A 19,413-nucleotide genomic window follows, 5' to 3' on the forward strand; every position below is an offset into this window, starting at 1 on the left:
AGTACATTGCAATTCCATTCCAATGTGCCAGATCTCTTGCATATATTTTATGGTATATACAGGTATTTAATTAGGACTGTAGGTCTCAGTCTGTACAAACAAAATACTTTGGGACTGAACATCAAAATTGAAGTTCCTTGGAGGAGTGTGTGTGGGGGGCTGTTCTTGTTGTTCCTTTGTATACCTGAGAGTTAGATTGCTCTCATCAACCCTTTTACTAACCACCTTTAGATGACAGGTAGAACTACCACAATTTTTAGCAGTACTGAGCTATCTCATGGAGTTTACAAAAAACTTCCTAATTATATGAGAAGAAAATCAAAGTGGTGGCATAATTGAATTAATTTAGGAGAGGGAATGTTCCCTGCTTGTTTTCTCAGGTTATTTAGATCTGCTTTGGAATGTAAAGATATTTCATGAAGACTTTGATATAATGACACATTTCCTCCTTTATTATACTCACCTTACTAGATCTGGCTCCAGACATTGTTTGGAACAATTGTACTCCCTCCTAACCTGGTCAGGTCTGCTGCTCTCTTTTAGTGTGTTTACAGTAGCTGCCTTCTGTCTTAACAGTAGTAGTGTTGAATGTACATTAGAATCACGCTTACAGCTTTTTAGGATTTGGTCACTTTTATATTCCTGAATGAAAAGTCTATTAGACTTCTCTGTTCTGTTTTATTTTCTTCTCCAGTTCCTCACCATGCAAGTTTTTTTTACAGAAGGAAAAAAAAAATTTGACTAGTATCTTTTGGATCCTGAGTCAGGAGTGACAAAGTTTAAAGTCTTTCTTTTGAAGAAATGGTAATTGTATAAAGGGAAAAATGCCTCTCCTAAAAATCTGCTTTTCAAAAACTTTGTTTATCATTTATTTATTAAATCTGCTTTAATATGAGAAAAGGCTGAATCTGATGGATTGTAGCACTGTGGTTACATCATCTTTTTGAACTGGAAAAAAGTATACTCATAATATTAATCATGTCACAGGGTCATGGTGGCATGGGGGCCACGTGCTCTGTAGCATGAATATACTGAGATCATGCTGCTTGGTCTCAAGACTAGAGAAAAGCCTTTGATTCTATTTAGAAAAGAAAGACATTAAAGAATTTAATCAAAAGCTATATGGTTCCGTGTTTGTAGATTTGGGCTGGCCATGGGAAATTGTGAAACTGTTTATTTACATGTAATGTTATAAACTGTTGAAAGTACAGCTAGAAACCAATAAAAGAGTATCCAGTAGCTAAAAACATTCAGTTATGGGGTCTGTTATCAAAACAGAAATTTATATCACATACTAAGGGGTTTCATAGACTTGTTTCAAAAACAAGACCTAGACTATTATGATAATATCATAAATACTAATGTTATTCTTCTTTAAAAATGTTTGATTTTGAAGTGTTAAAGTTTAAAATACAAAAATGTCTGACTTTAGAGTTTCATCTTTTCTATAGAAACTCATGGTTTCTAATATTTTTCAAGAATGTAGCTTGTAGGGTGAGGAAAGATGTAGAAAGCAAGTATTTTTATGAGCAGTTATGAACTCATTAGTGTTGCACTTAATAACATCTGGATATTATTACTGTTTCATGAAAAAGTCCTTGTAAGTAGACATACAGTCCTGTGTATTCTCTGAGAATTTAGCTCTTGTTCAGGTGGATCTGCAGCTCTTCTGTCCTGAGTCTGAGAACTCTGCAACATTCCCCATTGCGTGCTATGGTGGCTGCTTTGTATTGGCAAGAAAGATTTATGTTAACTCTTCAAATGAAGAACACCTTCTCTTGGGTAGGACAGGCATGAAGTCTTGCCTGTATGGATTCTTATGTCTGATAATGCATATGACTTTGATGCCACTGATTTTTCCTCTTTCAATGCCCTTAGCCACTAGTATCTACTGTGTTGTTAACTGGTCTGCTTTCATAACGCTTTAGATCTGAAAAATTAGTATCCTCACATCCAACTTGCTGTTTTCTTAACTCAAGCTGAAAACAATTAAGGTGTTGGGTAGGATGTTTGCTTGTTTTCTTAGTAATTGCTTGTCTTCCAAAAGGTTGAGGGGGTGGAGGGCAGGTGGTAGCAGTGTTGCTTTCTGGGTTGGGGGGACCATTTGGAGGGGTTTTTTGATTGGCTTGGGTTTCTTTGAAACTTTTGCTCCAGTGTTTTATCCCCAGTGCTACTGTTTTTTAAAAATATTTGTCACCCAGATATGACTTTTCAGTATGAAGTAATCTGGATTAACTCCTTTGGCAGCAGGCCTTGACTGAGGTGCTATAAAATCAGTATTGCAGAAATTAATGTTGATATTTTGGGTGAAACTGCACTCAAAATATAGTGGGAAAATATTTGGTATTTTAATATAGTAGAGATCTCCTAAAAGTGCTCATAGATCTAGAAAATTGAGTGATGTGCGATACCTTCATATTTAATTCCTTTTTTGGGTGGAGGAAGGAAGTTTAAAATCATCAAAAGGAACAAAGAATGATCATTTAATGCACCTTAGAACTGCAGAAATATTTTTTTTCCCTGCAGCACTGTTTCCTGCTCATGTACAGCAAACAGATTCCTTCCTGTGTTTTCTTGTAGGCAATTTAACCTACATCTTGTTAACCATTTAGGAAATTCAAAGCTGAGTAACATAACTTCTCTCAATGCTGGAAGAGTTCGTACATGCAGAAACAATGTCATCCATCTAGAGACATAGTTAAAAGGCAGTAAAACTTGAGATGGTTAGTGGTGAGGTGTAGGGTAAGGGGGAAAATGAAAAACAGGAGTAAAAAAGATCTATTTCCCTATGTAATTAGACAAGGAAGGGAGAACAACATGAAGGATATGTAAGAATAATCTAAGTACAGACAGATTTTTTTTTCAATTTGAAGGATATTTTGTTAGTTTTCCACTTGCTGTAAGAAGTTTTGTATTTTTCTAACAGAAAGCTGCATGTGTAACAATTAAAATTCTGAAAATATATTACCATTGAAATAATAGAATATTAAAATTCCTCCTTTGCCTATCAGTTCAGGTTTTCAGAATCTAGTAGTAATATGGAGATATAGGTCTTGCTGCACATTTTATTATGCCTGGCACTACAGAAGCAGATCAGTGCATGTCCTTCAATACTTTCTTGTTCACCTTGAATTTTAATGTAACAACATTTCAGAAATTAAATTTTGTGGACAAAGTAAGTAGGTGAATATATTTTTTTAAAACAGTCAATATAAAGTGGGGAAATGCTGTGAAGACTGCAACTTTGCTTCATGACTGAACGTACATGTATGCCTGCAGTGGTTTAGTAGCCAAATAATTATTAGCTATTGCTAATTACTGTTTCCATTGCAGTTGAGCATGAGCCACAAATACATTTGTGCCCGTGTATAGGCAGTAATACATACAAAAGGATTTTAGTTTTGATTCATTTCAATTTTTAAACAACTTTTATTTTGTCTTGCCAGTAATATCCTGGAAACAGGGTAAAGTTAGCCCAGTTCTCAAACATTGCATGGAATAAGTATACAAATTAACTTCCCAGTGATACAGTAATATTTTATATCAGCACAGTAGTGGTTTTTTCAGGGTGTGGCCTACTTTGTTTGCCAAACAGCAAGTCTGTCTGAAGAGAAGTGCTTGCTGCATGTATGAGATACTTTTGACACTGGGAAGATTTGCTCAGTATACAGATAACATCCTTAACCCATACATCCTGTCAGCAACTGTTGGTGAATAATCTGGCCATAATGGAAACAGGGTTTGAATTCCATCCTTGTTACGTGAAGAAATTTAAACAGAGACTTTTATCTGTTTTCATGAGCTGTGTTTTCAGGTAATTTACGAAGACTACATTTTACCAACATTGATGTATCAGTGATGTATTTTCCTCCTGTCTCCTTTCTGGAAGGTGGTCTTGGAATGCACATTAAAGAAGGACCTCGTTTACAACAAAGTTACTCCTACTTTCTACCACTGGAAGATTGATGACAAAAAGTTTGGCCTCACATTTCAGAGTCCTGCTGATGCAAGAGCATTTGACAGAGGTATTCGGAGAGCAGTAGAGGATATTTCACAAGGTATGTATATCAGGTGAAGGGGTTGGCTGGGAGAGGGGCATCTTGAATGGTTAGAAAATGAGATGAGTCAAAGTACTTTGTGTAACATAAATGCTGACAGCATTTAAGGACGTGGACTGATCTATATCATATTAAAATTTTTAACAGTTTTAAAATAGAACTTCGGGCATTTCTAAAGTGTCTTAAACTGTTTCATGAACAGTACGAAGGCAATTCCCTGAAACATTGCCACATAAATAAAGCCTTGTCTGGGTTTTGGGATGTCTCTTCAGAGATGGAGGAAGAAAGCTAGAGTGTTACAGTGTCTTACTTCTGCTCGGAAGATTGCTACAGCTTTACATGTTCTTTGGGGATAAGCTATTGAGGTCTCTTTTTATCTGCCCATACTTTTGGTTAATAGTTTTATTTGTTTGCTAACAGAGTAATTCTGAGGAAAACTTTATATGGACAGTACAAGAATTTAATTGTAATATGGCTAGCTGGTTCACTGACCTCATGGAAACTAGTGAGGAAACAGCAGATCATCAAGCACAATTCTGAGATGAATGTATGATAAGTGTATTGCTGGATGGGAAGGGGGACAGCAGGAAGAGAACAGATGTCTATTGAATGGAAATGCATTGTGCTGTGATGTGCTGTAAATCCAGGGATTTAATGTCTGTTATCATATTAGCAAAGGGAGAAACATGTTCCTGAAGGGAAATGCTTTTTGACATACTAGAATGACTTCTTTGGAGTTGTGCTGATATCATCCATATCCCTACAAGAGAATTAATTAGAGAACATATGATTCCTTTTCTCTTTTAGGGTCTTACAGTTCCAATTTCTGCTGATTTATAGCAAAATATAGCACAATGTGCATTCATGCCAACCAAATGTGCCTGCCTTTAGTTTTCAAAATGCTACATTAACAAGAAATACTCCCTTGCTTCTGACTTCTGATGATGCTTTGAAAATGCTTTTACTAGAAAGGTGTGAACAGGATAAAGGAGTGGGCTAGGAATGCTCAGTATGTAAAATACACAATGCAGAAATGAAAGGTTTAAAAATTAAAACAAGGTGAAATACAGTGATCCGCTGGTTAAAAAAATCATATTTATATCATCATAGCTGGATATTGATTGATTGTGTAGACTACTGAAAGTAGTAAACTGTAAATAAAAGAAAATAACCTTGTCTGTTTTGTGGTGTGTTTTTACTTTTTCTGTAGGTTATCCACCCTCCCAGAACGATGTTGAAGTGGCAGAAGACTGCTTTCAAGTGAGTACTGAAAATTTTTAAATGTGCAGTTGTTTTTGGAAGAAATTCATTGAACAATTTCTGGTTTAATTAGAATAAGTAAGATAAGAGCAATAGCAAAATACATTTTAATGAAATAAGTTATCTAGGAGACTTGAAATACTGTCTGTCCCAAATTAAGTAGTCAATATTTAATCAATAGGATGATTAACCATCCTGAGTTTAATTTTTAATTTTTACAATGTCTGTTCTAGGTTATATGTCCTCTTTGAACTCATGGGTACATGAAATATTTTTGGGGCGGGGTGGGGGGGGAGGGGACAGGAATAGAGGGGTCAGGAACCTTCTTTCACATGCCCATCCTACTTGTTTTACTGGATTTCACTCTGCAGCAGTAGGCACTTCTAACACTGTGTTGTTAGAGTCAAAAAGATGCTGAGGTAATGGATAAAGAATCTAGTCCAAGTGAGGGTGGAAGTTCAGATAATTTTTAAAAAACAGACTGAAAATGAAGCAGTCATTTGTTGAGATTCAAATTTTTATTGATCCTTATTTGAACATTCAATTTCTGTAGGACACAGTGGCATAGGAGGTAAAAATTCCTACTATGCTTCACAGTTATAATACTTCACACAAATACCATATGAAGTACTGTAACACTGATGTGTGGCACTGTCTGGTAACACCCAAGAATCCATGTAATTAAAAAGCCAGTATAAACAAATATTATGGATACATATATAAAGTAAATAGTTGTAATATAACCGAGTAAAAACCTGTTTGTCATCCCTTCTTTCCTATTTACAGTTGCACAGAAAGTCTTGGCATTACATTCATTTTTCAGAGTGCAGATATTTAAAGTAGTATAGAAACAGGTTGACTCAAGGGTCTTATTGACCATGCAGAAAACTGGTGGTATTCCTAAGTGGTTTCTTGAGGGAGAGAGTTTTGATATTTATGCAATATTAAATTCTTAAGCAGTGTAGATAGTTGCAGTGTAGAACCTCTGCACACAAATGCAGAAAATGAGCAGCCTACTTTGAAGATATGGGTAAGAACCAAATTACGATAGGACATCGTAAGAGAGTCAGGTATTTAGAAAGGATACTGCAATGCAGTGGCAATGCAGAAGAGTCTCTTGATTTCTTTCCATTTTATGGCAGAAGAAATATGTCTCTGTAAGAATTGGCTGTGCAACCACCTGTTGTTCTTTATTTTTAAGGCACTTTAAAGTAAAATTGCTATAAATATTCAACATTTTTGTATTTAAAAATAGGAATGAGATTTTTGACAGGGTGGAGGAAATATGTGCCAAAGTTAATGCGATCCTTATTTAGCTTTTAAAAGACTTGTTTAAACACGCTTTGTTGCAAGGATTAATAATTGAGCAATTTCCACAGGCCTAATGAGATTAGAGGAAACTAATTACCTCTTGATTATGCTGCCTAGTTATTACGTTTCTATATAAGGATGCCAAAATGGAAGGAAATATAGGTGATTCTCTATCCGAGTTTGCTGTTGAGGAAGTGAAGAAAAGTACATTTATGTCATCAATTCTGTATAGATGTAAATATAAATATATTTAGATATGTAAATATATTATGTAAATTAGATATATTTTAAAAAAATAAATACATGTAAAGAGAATTTTGAAATACATAACTTACAGGTACCTACAGTGCTGTTTGGTACAAACTGCTAGTAGAATTCTTTGTTCCGTTCCAGACAGGAAAACATATTTAATGTCTTCACCACAACACACATAGCTTAATTGTGGATTTATGCTTTGGATAGATGGCAAGAATTACCTGTTTTATGGAGGAAAAAAAGCTAGCCAATCTCTCTTACCATATCTCTGCATACCAAAGTAAAATAAATGATACTAGAATTGCCTGTTGATAACAATACCAGAGCTGGGGGAGGAAATGCAAGGAAGGCTGAACCCACTCTGGTTTAGCTATGCTTCATCTAAATAAGGTTTATGTATCAATAACAAATCCATAACGGAAGGGTTATGAATGTCAGCATTATGAAGGGCTGCAGCATTTTAGTTATGGGCACTAGATCTAGTCATCAGGAATATCTTGGAAATACAGTGTCCATTCTCCTCTGAATGATTAATTCCTTTCCCCTTCTAAGACTGATACTGTTGTGAGTGGAACTCGATAGCCCAGGGTTTTTATTTTAAACTTGAAAGACTGGTAAGACCATTTTGTTCTAAAACAATGTATTATGTATTTGACTTGTTGACTTGTCTCCCCTTCTTCCCACCCCACTGTAGTTTAAAAGGCCTAATGATTTCTTTCTGCCCCTGTTTATTCTTGAAGCTTTTTTCACAAGTCTCTACTAGTATTTTTGAGTAAGTTATATCTACACCAGGACATTTTAGCATGTGGATAGAATGTTAAAGAGAGCATGTTGACACTCAGATATGAGGGCAATGGGATGTTTGTTGTTTCATCAGAACAGTCTTGCAGAATATGGTAATTTGTAACCTCTAAGGAATGAAGTACAAAAGATCAAGCAGTGGAGCTCCCTGTTTAATTAAAAATGTTAAGTGGTTATAAGCTGTTTCTAAAATAGCAAAATATAGAAAAAAGGGTTATTTCATGCTTACTTTTCATAACATGTTTGTTATTGCACTTATACTTTTGTCTATACCCTGTAGTAACTATTGTGTATGTTGGTAGTGTTTGGTTTCATTTCTTTCTGTCTTAGTATGGCAGGTGAAGTCCCCAGGGTGTTTATCAGGGTACACTTAAGATACTAATTTGAGTAAGTCTTTGTCCATTAAATCATCTGTGTTAAAGGTGTGTTGCCCATGCTGTTCTAGCCATCTTACACAGGAGGAATCCTAGATATAGTGTGTATTTGGAAGTATGAATGTAGTATGTACTTTTCATTAACAGGTTTTGTGTTTTTTGTCTAAATGAAGATGATTAGTGATGAAGGAAGCAAAACTTACATCATAAGTTATTTTACTAGTTTGTTATATTCTGTGCTACAGAGAGAAATTAAAATGATATAAATAAGATCAAAACCTACATCCTTCTGATCTAGTTGATTGCACTGTCATTAAATCTACATACCTGCTTGTAGTATTTTCACATTTTATAGAATGTGGCAAGTAGAGGAAGAGTTGTCCAAAACTTGTAGGTACAACTTTTAAATACAAATCCAAAATTTAGCTCTTCTGCTTTCTAGGTTAGCAGTTTGCTTGCTATGTTATGTCCTGGGTCACTAGCTGCTTTTTTTTTCCTGGCCTTTTTTGTTTGTTTTTTCATTACATTCTTTAAAGAAAATCTCACAGATAAAGCATTCTTACTAAAGATCAAATCTATAATTCTAAGAAAACATAGCTTCATTATAGCTGTTCTTATTCATGATAGCTACATTATTCATTAGATACTCTGTTGTTCACAATGTAAAATCTTAGTATTAAAAAAGGGTGTTCATACTTGTTTGTAAAGGTTGCTTGAATTATTACAATTGCTATTAGTTGTTTGATGAACATATTATATGCAAATTGTTTATATCATTAAGCCATAGTCTTACTAGATTGAGTCAAATAGAAATTTAAAAAATAGTTAATAGCTCTCTGACTTCCTGTAATGTTTGTAAATGGATGCTGGGAATGTCTAAATACTTGTATGGAAATATACATCGGGAATTTGTTTTGGTAGGAGGTTTGGTATAAAACCAGGAGTTTTGAATGCAGTAGACAAGCAGCTTGTTTAAGTCAGTTTGCTTGTTTGTTCAAAGATTGGCCCAGATTCTCGTCCTCCCAACAAATATAAACTTCTCGCTGTAAAATTCATGTAGCTTAACTGAAAAAATGTGAAAACAAGGCTTTATAATTTTTTTCTTAGAAGTAATTCTAAATGAAATCCAGAGCTTATGCATTTAAAAGTATTTTAATATAATTTTTGGATACTGAAATACTACGTCTTGCTTTTGAGAACTGAAACAAAGCAGTTGAGTCTTAATTTCTTTCAGTTTTTGTTGATTCAGCAGTACTGTTGTTATTTATAGGCTACCAATACATTTTAACAGTTTTGAAGTAATAAGAAATAGTGCACTTACACTTTTGAATTTTTGCTACCGACAGAAGAAAACTGAAGGCTGATAAATCTTAAATTAAAAAAAAAATTGTACTTTCAGAAATAGGTACTTCGGTGTTTTAGCAATACGAAGGGGAAAAGACCTGTGACTTACACACCGTAAGTAATTTTGGTGTGGTCAAGGAGGATGTAAGTGGTTTATGTGCCTCTTTGTAGACAGACTGTTTAGTAACCTCTTTGTAAATACACAATTTAGTGACTGTTGATTTATTTTTGTCTGTAAGGAAAGGTTTTCACAAGCTTTATTTTACAAAAATAATTTGAAATTAAGACCGGTAAAGTAATAGGTAAATAGTTTAGCCTTGACACTGTATTGTTTGTATGAAGAAGAAAATATTATATGATAAAACACTTAAGTATCAGCAATATTTAGTGCTCCTAGAACCAAAAGTAATACAAATTTATATTATCCATTCAAAATAAATTTAATTATGCTAAAATGATTTGACTTTGCAAAACCTTTGTGGAGCAATATTCAAAAAAGAGGACTAAATACATATTTATTTATTGCCTATATTCCTAACAGCCTATTTACATCTCCATCTCTCTCCATCATTACCTCAGAGTTAGACTTTGTGTTTTAATTTATTAGTTCCTTCCTTGGAGTCCCTTAAAATCTCTAGTATGCCTCATATATTCAGGTTGGACAGCCTTGGAAGAAAGATGCATGTCAAATGCCTTGTTTTTTTACTTTAAACTGTACAAAACATTCTGAGTAACCTAGGTAATATTTCAATCCATGTCAGAAATACATACCTGATTGTAGTAGAGGTTTTTTACCAAACACGAAAGTATTTGCTCCATCAGTCTTAGAAATATCTAAAACAGTTTACTCAAATGTTTTTGAAACCTGTATCGTTTATTCACAATTTCAAAAATCAAGGGGAAAAAAACCTCCTCTTGTATTAGTTAGCATCAAACAGCAGATTTTCAGGCCTCATGGGAAGTAAATACAAGAACTGGGATGCAACGGAAATGTGGTCTCTCATCCATCCTTCTGTGTAATCATTAAACTTAGAGCAGAACATTTTTAACAATGTTTGCAGAACAATGTTGAATTCTCTCCCAGACTTAACTCTGGCAAATGGGGAGAAGTAAGGAGAGAAAATTTGAAGAAGAGGAGAAGCTCAGTCTGGTTTTCATTTTCTCTACAGCTGTCATCTGGCTTTGAATTCTGCTGGAGAGCTACAGCTGGAGTCGTTTTATTGCTTTACCCAGCATCCTTTTGCCTGCGCGTACAGAAATGTTTTAGTAGTCTTGGAAAAAAATTCAGAGTATCTCTTAGCAACCATAGGACAGTAATTATTATACCAGCAGCTGGGAGCAAACCAGATTTCCGTTGTGCATTAAAAACTGGCGTAGGTTACTTTACAGATGATACTGAATAACCTATGCCAGTACTGTACTTTGCAGGCTGTGGTTAAAGGATATTGAATGTGGGCGGTGTAATTGCTTTGGACAGTAGAAAAGGGGAATGTGTGCATCTGTGTTTGTGTGTAATATTCTGTATATTTAATATACCAAGCTTAGTTCTTGTGGAAAACTTCACGTTTGCTTTTTACTTAAATGCATTTTCAATACAATAGCATTTTTGTTTCTAAGGCCTCTCCCTTCTGGTTGTCAGTGTTTCCATTATAAATGTGAGGTTTCAGGTGTTTATGACCTTGTCATAAAATATCCCTTCAGAGCAGGAAGTCTCGTCCAAAGAAAACCTTTTTTGATACTAATACATGAGGTTGGACTGTATCTAAACTGTCAGTTTAATTAAAAATACAGAGATCAGGATATTCGTCTGGCATGTCCGTAGCAGCATAGTGAATGTTTATAGGCTAAATATGATTGTAAGTAACTTGATTGCTTTCCATTTTTGCAAGGCCGTGTCTGCTCACCTGTAGTGCCTGGGTTGGTAGGCACTACTGTGTTGTGCTTTCTGAACAGCTGTATCATCAGTTCTTGCCTTTCAAAGATCAAATGTTTGTCTCCTGCCACCCCCAAATTTGTCCTTTAAGTCACTTGGATTGAATTGTGGTGGCTGTTTTGGAATTTTATAAAAATATTCCTTTATAATTGTTGCATCTAGGCCACAAGGGCTTGCTTTAAGATCAAGGTTTGTATTTCCTACATCTGGCACCACTAGACAGCACTATAATAGATAATCAGTGCCTGTACCCTTTATTGGACAGAGTCTCTCTTGGCTGCCAAGGGGTCTGAATGTGTCCATGTGTCTGTCTCTGTGAGCATGCGCAAGTGTCCTCCTTGCTCTACAGTGTAGGTAGTTTATTTCTGAAAGAAAAATGTCTGAATCACCTGCAGGGACAGGAAATAATGCAGTCTGCTGCAGATCTCATCCAGGGATAAAGACTGGCTTGTGGGTAGTATGTATTTTTTCCCTGGGAAGGAAGTAGTAGTGTTCAGCTCTCATCCTTCTTCCTAGACCACTGAAATTGCTAACAGCTGGAGGGTTAAGGGGAGTAGGTAGTGCTTAGCACTGTGGCTTCTGTAAAATGGCTTCTAGCTGTTACGTGTGTTCCTAGCTTAAATAGTTTCTGCTTGTAAGCATTTACAACATTGCTCAAACCAAAAATAGTTCTGGGCATTTCTTCCTCGATCTGAATGCAGCTCTCCTGTGGTTTGAACTGGTGTTTTGGAAGCTTTTTATGTCATTGGGCAATGTACCTGCAGGAGTACTTCCTGCTAGGAAGATGCTTGATATTGCTCTTGTATTTGATGCCTTTTGCTCTTAAAATAAGTATACATCCACAAAATCTAGCTCTTGCCAGTCATTTCAACATTTCTTTTGTACTCCTTTCCAAACGGTGTTTGACCAGAAAATTTAATTTCAACAGCAACAGAATCGATTGCTTAGCGATGTTGTCTTGGTCAAGGATCTGCAAAAAGTACTGCTTTCTGCAGTTTTACCTGTCTTAAATATTTCATTGAACCTTTAACCAGATTGAGATACTGTCTTTAATGGGGTATAGGCTCACTAGTAATTACAAATGATCATTAATTAATTAATGATTAGTGCTCCAGAACAATATATAAATGTTTTCTGATGTGATTTCTCTCTCCTGAAGATGAGCTACAGAATGGCTACTTCACTTTTATCTAGATGTCTTAGAACTTGATACATTAGGCTTCTTATGTACATGAGGTGCTAATGTAATTGCAGAACAAATTCCTTAAGTATTTTGATAATGAAAACTAATGATTTGATGTTCATATTTAACCTGCCAAAACTTCAGGTTTGCCTCTGCCTCAGCAGTTTTCTGCTGTATTTTTGTTGTTTTCTCCTTAATGTTTTCTTGATATGTAGAAATCCTTATAATGAAACTGAAACATGCTCATTGCATGTTGGATGGTGCCAGAATTTCCTTGTTGCTATCAGGCAGTGACACCCAGTTAACTTTACAGTGTCTTCTCAGTACAACCAAAGCATTGTACAGTACATTTTTTTTGGCAGCCCAGTGAGATTTGTATCAATATGCCATATTGTATCCTAAAGTATATCCAGTCAGTTAAGCTAAGATTAAAGAATGAGAACAGGTTTTTTTTCTCTATTTATTTCAGAAATTGGATCATCTCACAAGCCAGTATTTCACTCAAACATACTTCCTCTTCCTTATTCTGAGTGGCACACGTCCTGCAGATATCTCATTATACATTGCCACATGGTCTCATTTTTGTATCAAATTGCCTGCTAGAACCTTAATTTCAAAAAGACAGTCATTAGTTGTTTAATACACACTTGCTGTAATTAGATATTTTAATTGAGCCAGTATATGTTAAAAATTACTTTCTGTTCCTTTCCAGCTGATCTGTTAAACAGTCTTGCCTTTAATTTATTAAAAGGTCTGACTATCTTTTTGCCTTATTAGTCTCAGAATTTTTTTTTCCCCAGTTGTATATTTGTAAATATTGGCAGCCTTGTATGTAGTTAGAGAAAGCATAATCTCAGCCACTGGGCTAATGTCCCTTTCCTTAAAGGAGTTCCTCAGCCTGATTTAGCAAGTGAGTTGCAAAGACATGTATCTCTAAAGTCCCAAGTTGTGTACCCTCTGCAGAGAAGGGACTTTATTTTCCAAGGCTGGCTTATGGTAAAGAAAATATTTGCCTATTCATAAGTCTTTTTAAAATGTGTATTTAAGAACTCGTGCGTTCACAGATGTCTCTAACTCGTTGTATAGAATATTAGTGCATTTATGTATGAACTTGCTGGTTTTGGTGTGGCTTTGGTACAAATGCGAAAGCATTTCAACCGACTTCTTATGTATTCTAGGCTACTCAAGAAAACACATCAGGTTCATTAATGAAAGATCACCTTTTCCAACACGAAACTGTAGTAACCAGTGAACCTTACAACAGTGCGAATTTAAGGCCTTCAGCATTTGATGATTTCAGCACCAGGAGAGCCTGTTTTCCTAGCCAAACTAACCAGGTAAGGCTACTGACAAAAAAAGAAGCAATTCTTACTTTGCTTGCTGCATTAATGGTGCAATATGTAATTTCTGGCAGGAGAGCACTTCATTCAAAGTCCCTGTATGTAGTATTATACTCTTAACTTCTTGAAATGATCAATATAAGCTTTGCAGCTGAAATATTAGAGCATTATTATGGCCACAGTAAAACTTTGTGAAGTTATATATCTGTGCTGTAGCACAGCAGGCTACATGAATGCATCTTTCATTTTCTTGGAGTTAAGTCTCTCTGTGACAGACTTCTGTATCTGCAGCCTTGAAAAGGTGTTTAAATTTGTTCAGAAAATGTTAATTGGCCATGAGCTCAATCTTGGTTATGTGTATACTAATATTGTTTTGGTTAGAAATTTTAAAAAGTGTCTTCAAAATGGGTATCTTGGATGCATTACACAGTGGGGCACTCTTGCTAAATACTTTCCGTGAAACATTGTTTATGCTTTCTAACTGCTTTTTTAAATACTCTATTTTGGTACAGAAAGGAAAACAGTATTTCAGCTATGCATGAAAGGTATTAAGCTGTTTGTAAACAGATTCTTAAAACAGGAAAAACCACTAACATGAGGAAGGCTGAGGTACAGACATTTTTTAAAAAGGTCATATTTATACACTGTTAGGTTCGAATGCCACAGTTGCAGCTTTTCCTTTAACAATAAACACTTTTCTTTCTTCTAAGTTTCAAAGAACCAACAGGTTTTGTAGACTGTAGAGAGAGACTTAACAGTAAGTTGGATAATAATTATTTTGAGGGTCTTATGCCTAGAAGCAAACACATGGGAAGCTTATTAGAATAAGCTTAATAATAGAAGTCAAAGCAGAATGCGAGTTCAAGCAATTGTGAAGGCTTTATCAGAAAATATTTCTGCTCCTCAAAATAAAACTTCTTAATAACCTCAGCCATTCTTGCCAAGAAAGTAGGGTTTGTATTAGTCTTTTATCAGCTGCTTTCTAACTGCTTTATTGTGCAAAAGAAGCAAACAGTGTTATCTGGAGAGCTTACTAAAGAGCTTGACATTACAATCTTCTGATTTTAGCATTGATATGCTCTAATTATCTCTAAGTAAAATCACCTCATTTTTTTGTTTGTTCTGTTTTTCAAGGGGTACATGCTCTTCTCTCTTCTTGTTTACTTGCAAAGAGAATTTAAGAATTTCTTGGAGTAAACACAGATGGGTGATTAGGTCGCCTCAGCTACCACTTCAATAGCTACAGTAACCTGTGATATATGTGCTAAGTCTTCATTCAGATGCAAACAAAAATGCAGTAGCCTAATTTGCCTGTATGTTTTAAGAGCACATACAGACTTGACTACTGAGGAAATGATAATTTAAGCTGTAGTATGCTGGGTAGTGCCTGTCTGATAGAAATTGAATAGGAATTTATTAGGAAATGACAGTTCACGAATTCACTTCTGGTAGACTGAGTTTATTAGCAATTCCATGGAAATTTAAGTAGATACTCCTTAAAATACTCTTTTGCATATTTTAGCACCATCTGTAATTTTGTTTGTTACATGTAGATAGGTTGGAATGTTTCTTTACTGTGCTCTAACATTTAACAGTGCAAGAAAACTAAAGAAGTGATTAATCAGATCTTTACCTGTAATACTTTGACTGTTAATGAAAAGTACCCAAGTCATCTCAGCTCTCCAACTTCTGGTACCCTCAAGTGTGTTTAACTTAACTTTAGTACTTGGCGGTGATACTTTCAACTGCTGGTGTCCTCATATTGTGGAGTTGCAGGCTGAGCAAAATCAGGTGTGTTTGAGGAGGGACAGTGAAGGCCACAGTACTGAGCAAGTGCCGGTGCCGTATTTAAAGGTGCCCCCCTTTGAGTAAGGTGTAATGCTCTTGAGTTCAGTCGTGCCAACAAAAATTTTCTGCCTAATTTCCAGTTGACTAATTATGCTCATAATGAGATTCGCTGTGGAATTTCAGCTTGCTGTAATAGTCCTCCTCCCTTCCTGCTTCAGTTGTTACACAAAGATGGCACTTGTACTGCGTTTCAGTTCTGAACAGCTGGAAGACTACGTGCGTTACTCTCAAAACATTTGCTGATATTTTTACCTAACTGGATCTGGGCTGCGTATTGTTCTTAAGGCTTTATGTACCTCAAACTTCCATAGAGCACTTCCATTAAACACCTAGTACGTAAGCACATTATAAATAAGGCTTTTCCAACATTTCCCCTGTTTGATTGGTTTTGAGCGTTTCCCTCTTGCTTTCTTGAAATTCGTAATATCAGTTGCATAGAGAATGTAGTGCGGTCTTGTTAGTAACATGTCAGACCTCAAGCATTTTGGTAGGTATTGAAAAAATGAGTTCTATGCAGGTGATGTGTTCTCCAACAGATAAAAAGTCTGAGAGGTCAGATTTTACAGTTAGTCTTCGTAGTCATCTTTAATGCCTGTTAGCTATCTGAGGGATGGTAGATTGAGGGTAGGGGTGTTGATTTGAGGTGTTGGAGGATTTTTATTTTAAAAGATGGGTTTTATTTAATGCCTTAAGTACATGTATAATATTCTATGTGTGCAGTGGGGTAAGGATTTTTTTCTGCCTGTAGCATACAGGGTTATAATGATGGGTTTGATCCTTTTTCCCTAAATAAATTTATGCTGTTAACTGTTCAAAAAAGCCAGTTACCCGTAGCTAGTCGTTGGTGCTAAAACAAGGAGCTCTTTCTCTTGTTTGAAAACAGAATAGAGTTGAGATGTAGTCTGCTTTTGTAAGCAAAGGGGAGGCCTAAGAGCTTGCATTGCATTCTGGAGAAGTATGAAAGAGCAGTGGTGGTAGCTGGAGAGGATGTAGCCTTTCTTCACCCTGTATCCTTTAGATCCTGTGGAAGTTCAACTATGTGGCTTGGAGCCAAGAAAAAAAATACCACTTGTTAGTACATGCCAGCTGAAACTCCCAGGGCAAAGCAGCTCTAATTACAGTTCTGTACTTAAAATATATCACACAAGGATTATCAAGCAGGGAAGTGATGGTTAGAGCAGGCTACAGATATTCTTACATAATCAGAGGCTGGCATATTTTAAGAAGCTATTCCTTTCCTCTTCCCCAGCTGCCTTCCCTCTTCCCACCTCTGCCTCCTACCCCAAAACCAAGGCATGCAGACTTCAGTGTAGTAGGAGCATAGGCACGTGCAAAGTGAAGCAGAAGTGTCTCAACTTAAAACATGATCTTCAGTAGCATATTGTTTCACACTGCAACAGATTAGGAACATGTAGTTCAGCTGTTTTCCTAGACTATAAAATGGTAACACATTTATTCTCATTAATTTGTCCAGTACTAATAAACTAAATGCTCCCAAAGCCACCATACTGATGCCAAAGATGCATTCCCAAATAATTCATGATTCTGGTGAATGGATTAGAGAATGGGTTTTGGTTTTGTTTTGTCTTTTTTTCTTTTTTAAGTCTTTTCTGTGAGATGCTTTGCAGGCTGTGCACTTGACAGGAAAAAAAGGCAGAATTTGACTTGAAGCACACTTCTATTCTGGCTCCAATTATAATAGCCCTACAGTGTAGGAAAATAATTGCCAGTCTGTAAGACAAGAATACTGGGACATACTGAGACCTCTGCTTTTTTTGCTGCACTATCCACTATTTTCAGGATCCTCTTCCATAGCCATGTGCTAAATTTTTATCCTGTCGTTACTTGCATGTTTTCTTGAAACTCACTTCTAATGTGATTTCAGTAGCACTGAGTGGCAGTCTACTGTCTTACACTTAGATATAAGGTCTGCCATGTTTCAGTGGGCATGTTTCAAATTTGCCACCTTGGACAACTTTTCCATGCCCCCGTTCCCTCTCATCGCAAGGCAGAAGAAACAGGAGCTCTTATCTTTCTGCCGCTTGTTTTGCATGTTGTTTATTTAGCACATTCCTTTTGACTTGCCTTTTGCAGGAAAAGGTCTTGAATTATGATCAGTTGATTACAAGCTGAGAATTTTCAAAGTAATTAGGTGTTTGCCTGCTGGTATCCTAAACTAATCGATTTAAGGGAAGTACTCTGTATTAGCTAAGGGGAGATGCATTTAGAAGCCACTGTTACTGATCAGTCATGATACTGAATATTATTCTTCATATGGCAAAGTGCTTATTTAGAATACAGCTTTGAGAATAAGTAACCAGTATTCAGTACTCATGTTGTAGAAGTGTAGGAAGCTTGAAAACTTAGAGTAGGAATAAAGGAAAGCTTCTCCTAGAAAACACCAGTGACTCAAAGTGACTGTATCAGGGTCCTAAAGCAGTGGATCATTGCTGACGTGAAATAGCACGTTCACAAAAGGCATAATGATCTGTGGAACTAGTTGCCACTGAAAGATGTTAAAACCTGAATTTTGAACATAATTTAAAGAACAGAAGCAAGTTTTGTGTGGATACCAAAATATCCAAAGCTCTTACACAATACTAAAAAAAGTCAGGAAAGAATACTAAAGCTCATGGTACTAATATCATGTAATAAGACAGTTATTGGGGGGCAGTCTGTAAATTGTACCAGTGAGAAAAGCTGCAATCTTCCATCTTCAAGCAACAAGGAAAAAAATGCTGTATTTTAATTTTCTAACTTAATTTTTACATTGTAGGTGGACGTAAACCTGGGACTTGACTATAATAAACTCTTGCTTTGCTGTTTCAGGTCCCACTGAAGTCAATCAGACATGTTAGCTTTCAGGATGAAGATGAAATTGTTAGAATAAACCCTCGTGACATTTTGATACGTCGTTATGCAGACTACAGGCATCCTGACATGTGGAAGAACGACCTGGAGAGGGATGACGCAGACTCAAATATACCATTTTCTAAATCAGACAGTAAAAAATCTGACTATTTATATCCATGTGGGGATGGAACTAAGTTGAATTCCCTGAAAGACTCAAAGAGTTCTGTGGTATTTAAAACTCAGCCTTCCTCATCAAAATTTAAAAATTCAAAAAGAAGAAAAGAGGATGGTGAGCGTTCCCGCTGTATATACTGCCAGGAAAGGTTTAATCATGAAGATAATGGCCGAGGAAAATGTCAAGATGCGCCAGACCCTATTAAAAGATGTATCTACCGAGTTAGTTGCATGCTTTGCGCAGAGAGCATGCTGTATCACTGCATGTCAGACTCTGAAGGAGATTTCTCTGATCCTTGCTCGTGTGACACTAGCGATGACAAGTTCTGCTTACGCTGGTTAGCACTGGTGGCGCTCTCGTTCATTGCTCCATGTATGTGCTGCTACCTCCCCTTGAGAGCGTGCCATCACTGTGGTGAGGTATGTGGGTGCTGTGGAGGAAAGCATAAAGCTGCGGGATGAATCAGTCTTGTGCCAAACAGAGCTGAAAAATCTTTGTTTCCAGGAAGCATCTGACTGGGATTTGTGGAAGCTTTTTGGCAAGCTGAAGGGAATCTTCTTTCGTGTAAGAGATGCTTGATGTGGAGGAAGCAACAAGACTTGTCAGACCTTGGCATTTTACAAGTGCTAGCCATGCCTATTTCCTTTGAGCGCGTGGCATTTGTTGCAAGTTGTGAAG

General features: G+C 36.2%; 1 protein-coding gene across 1 annotated transcript in view; it reads left to right on the forward strand.

Annotated features, from left to right (window-relative positions):
- The window catches only part of SPRED1 (sprouty related EVH1 domain containing 1), a gene marked incomplete at both ends in the record, with an annotated part of 56,632 nt that extends 37,436 nt beyond the window's left edge, over window positions 1-19,196 (forward strand). Inside the window, 4 exons of the mRNA XM_084263978.1 lie at window positions 3,890-4,058; window positions 5,269-5,318; window positions 13,698-13,856; window positions 18,537-19,196. Of these exons, the coding sequence (XP_084120104.1) occupies window positions 3,890-4,058; window positions 5,269-5,318; window positions 13,698-13,856; window positions 18,537-19,196 (1,038 nt within the window). The remainder of the gene's footprint in view (window positions 1-3,889; window positions 4,059-5,268; window positions 5,319-13,697; window positions 13,857-18,536) is intronic.
- Between the last annotated feature and the right edge of the window lie 217 nt (window positions 19,197-19,413).

Source organism: Gallinula chloropus (assembly GCF_964237585.1).
Source record: "Gallinula chloropus genome assembly, chromosome: 4".
Classification (NCBI taxonomy): domain Eukaryota; kingdom Metazoa; phylum Chordata; class Aves; order Gruiformes; family Rallidae; genus Gallinula; species Gallinula chloropus.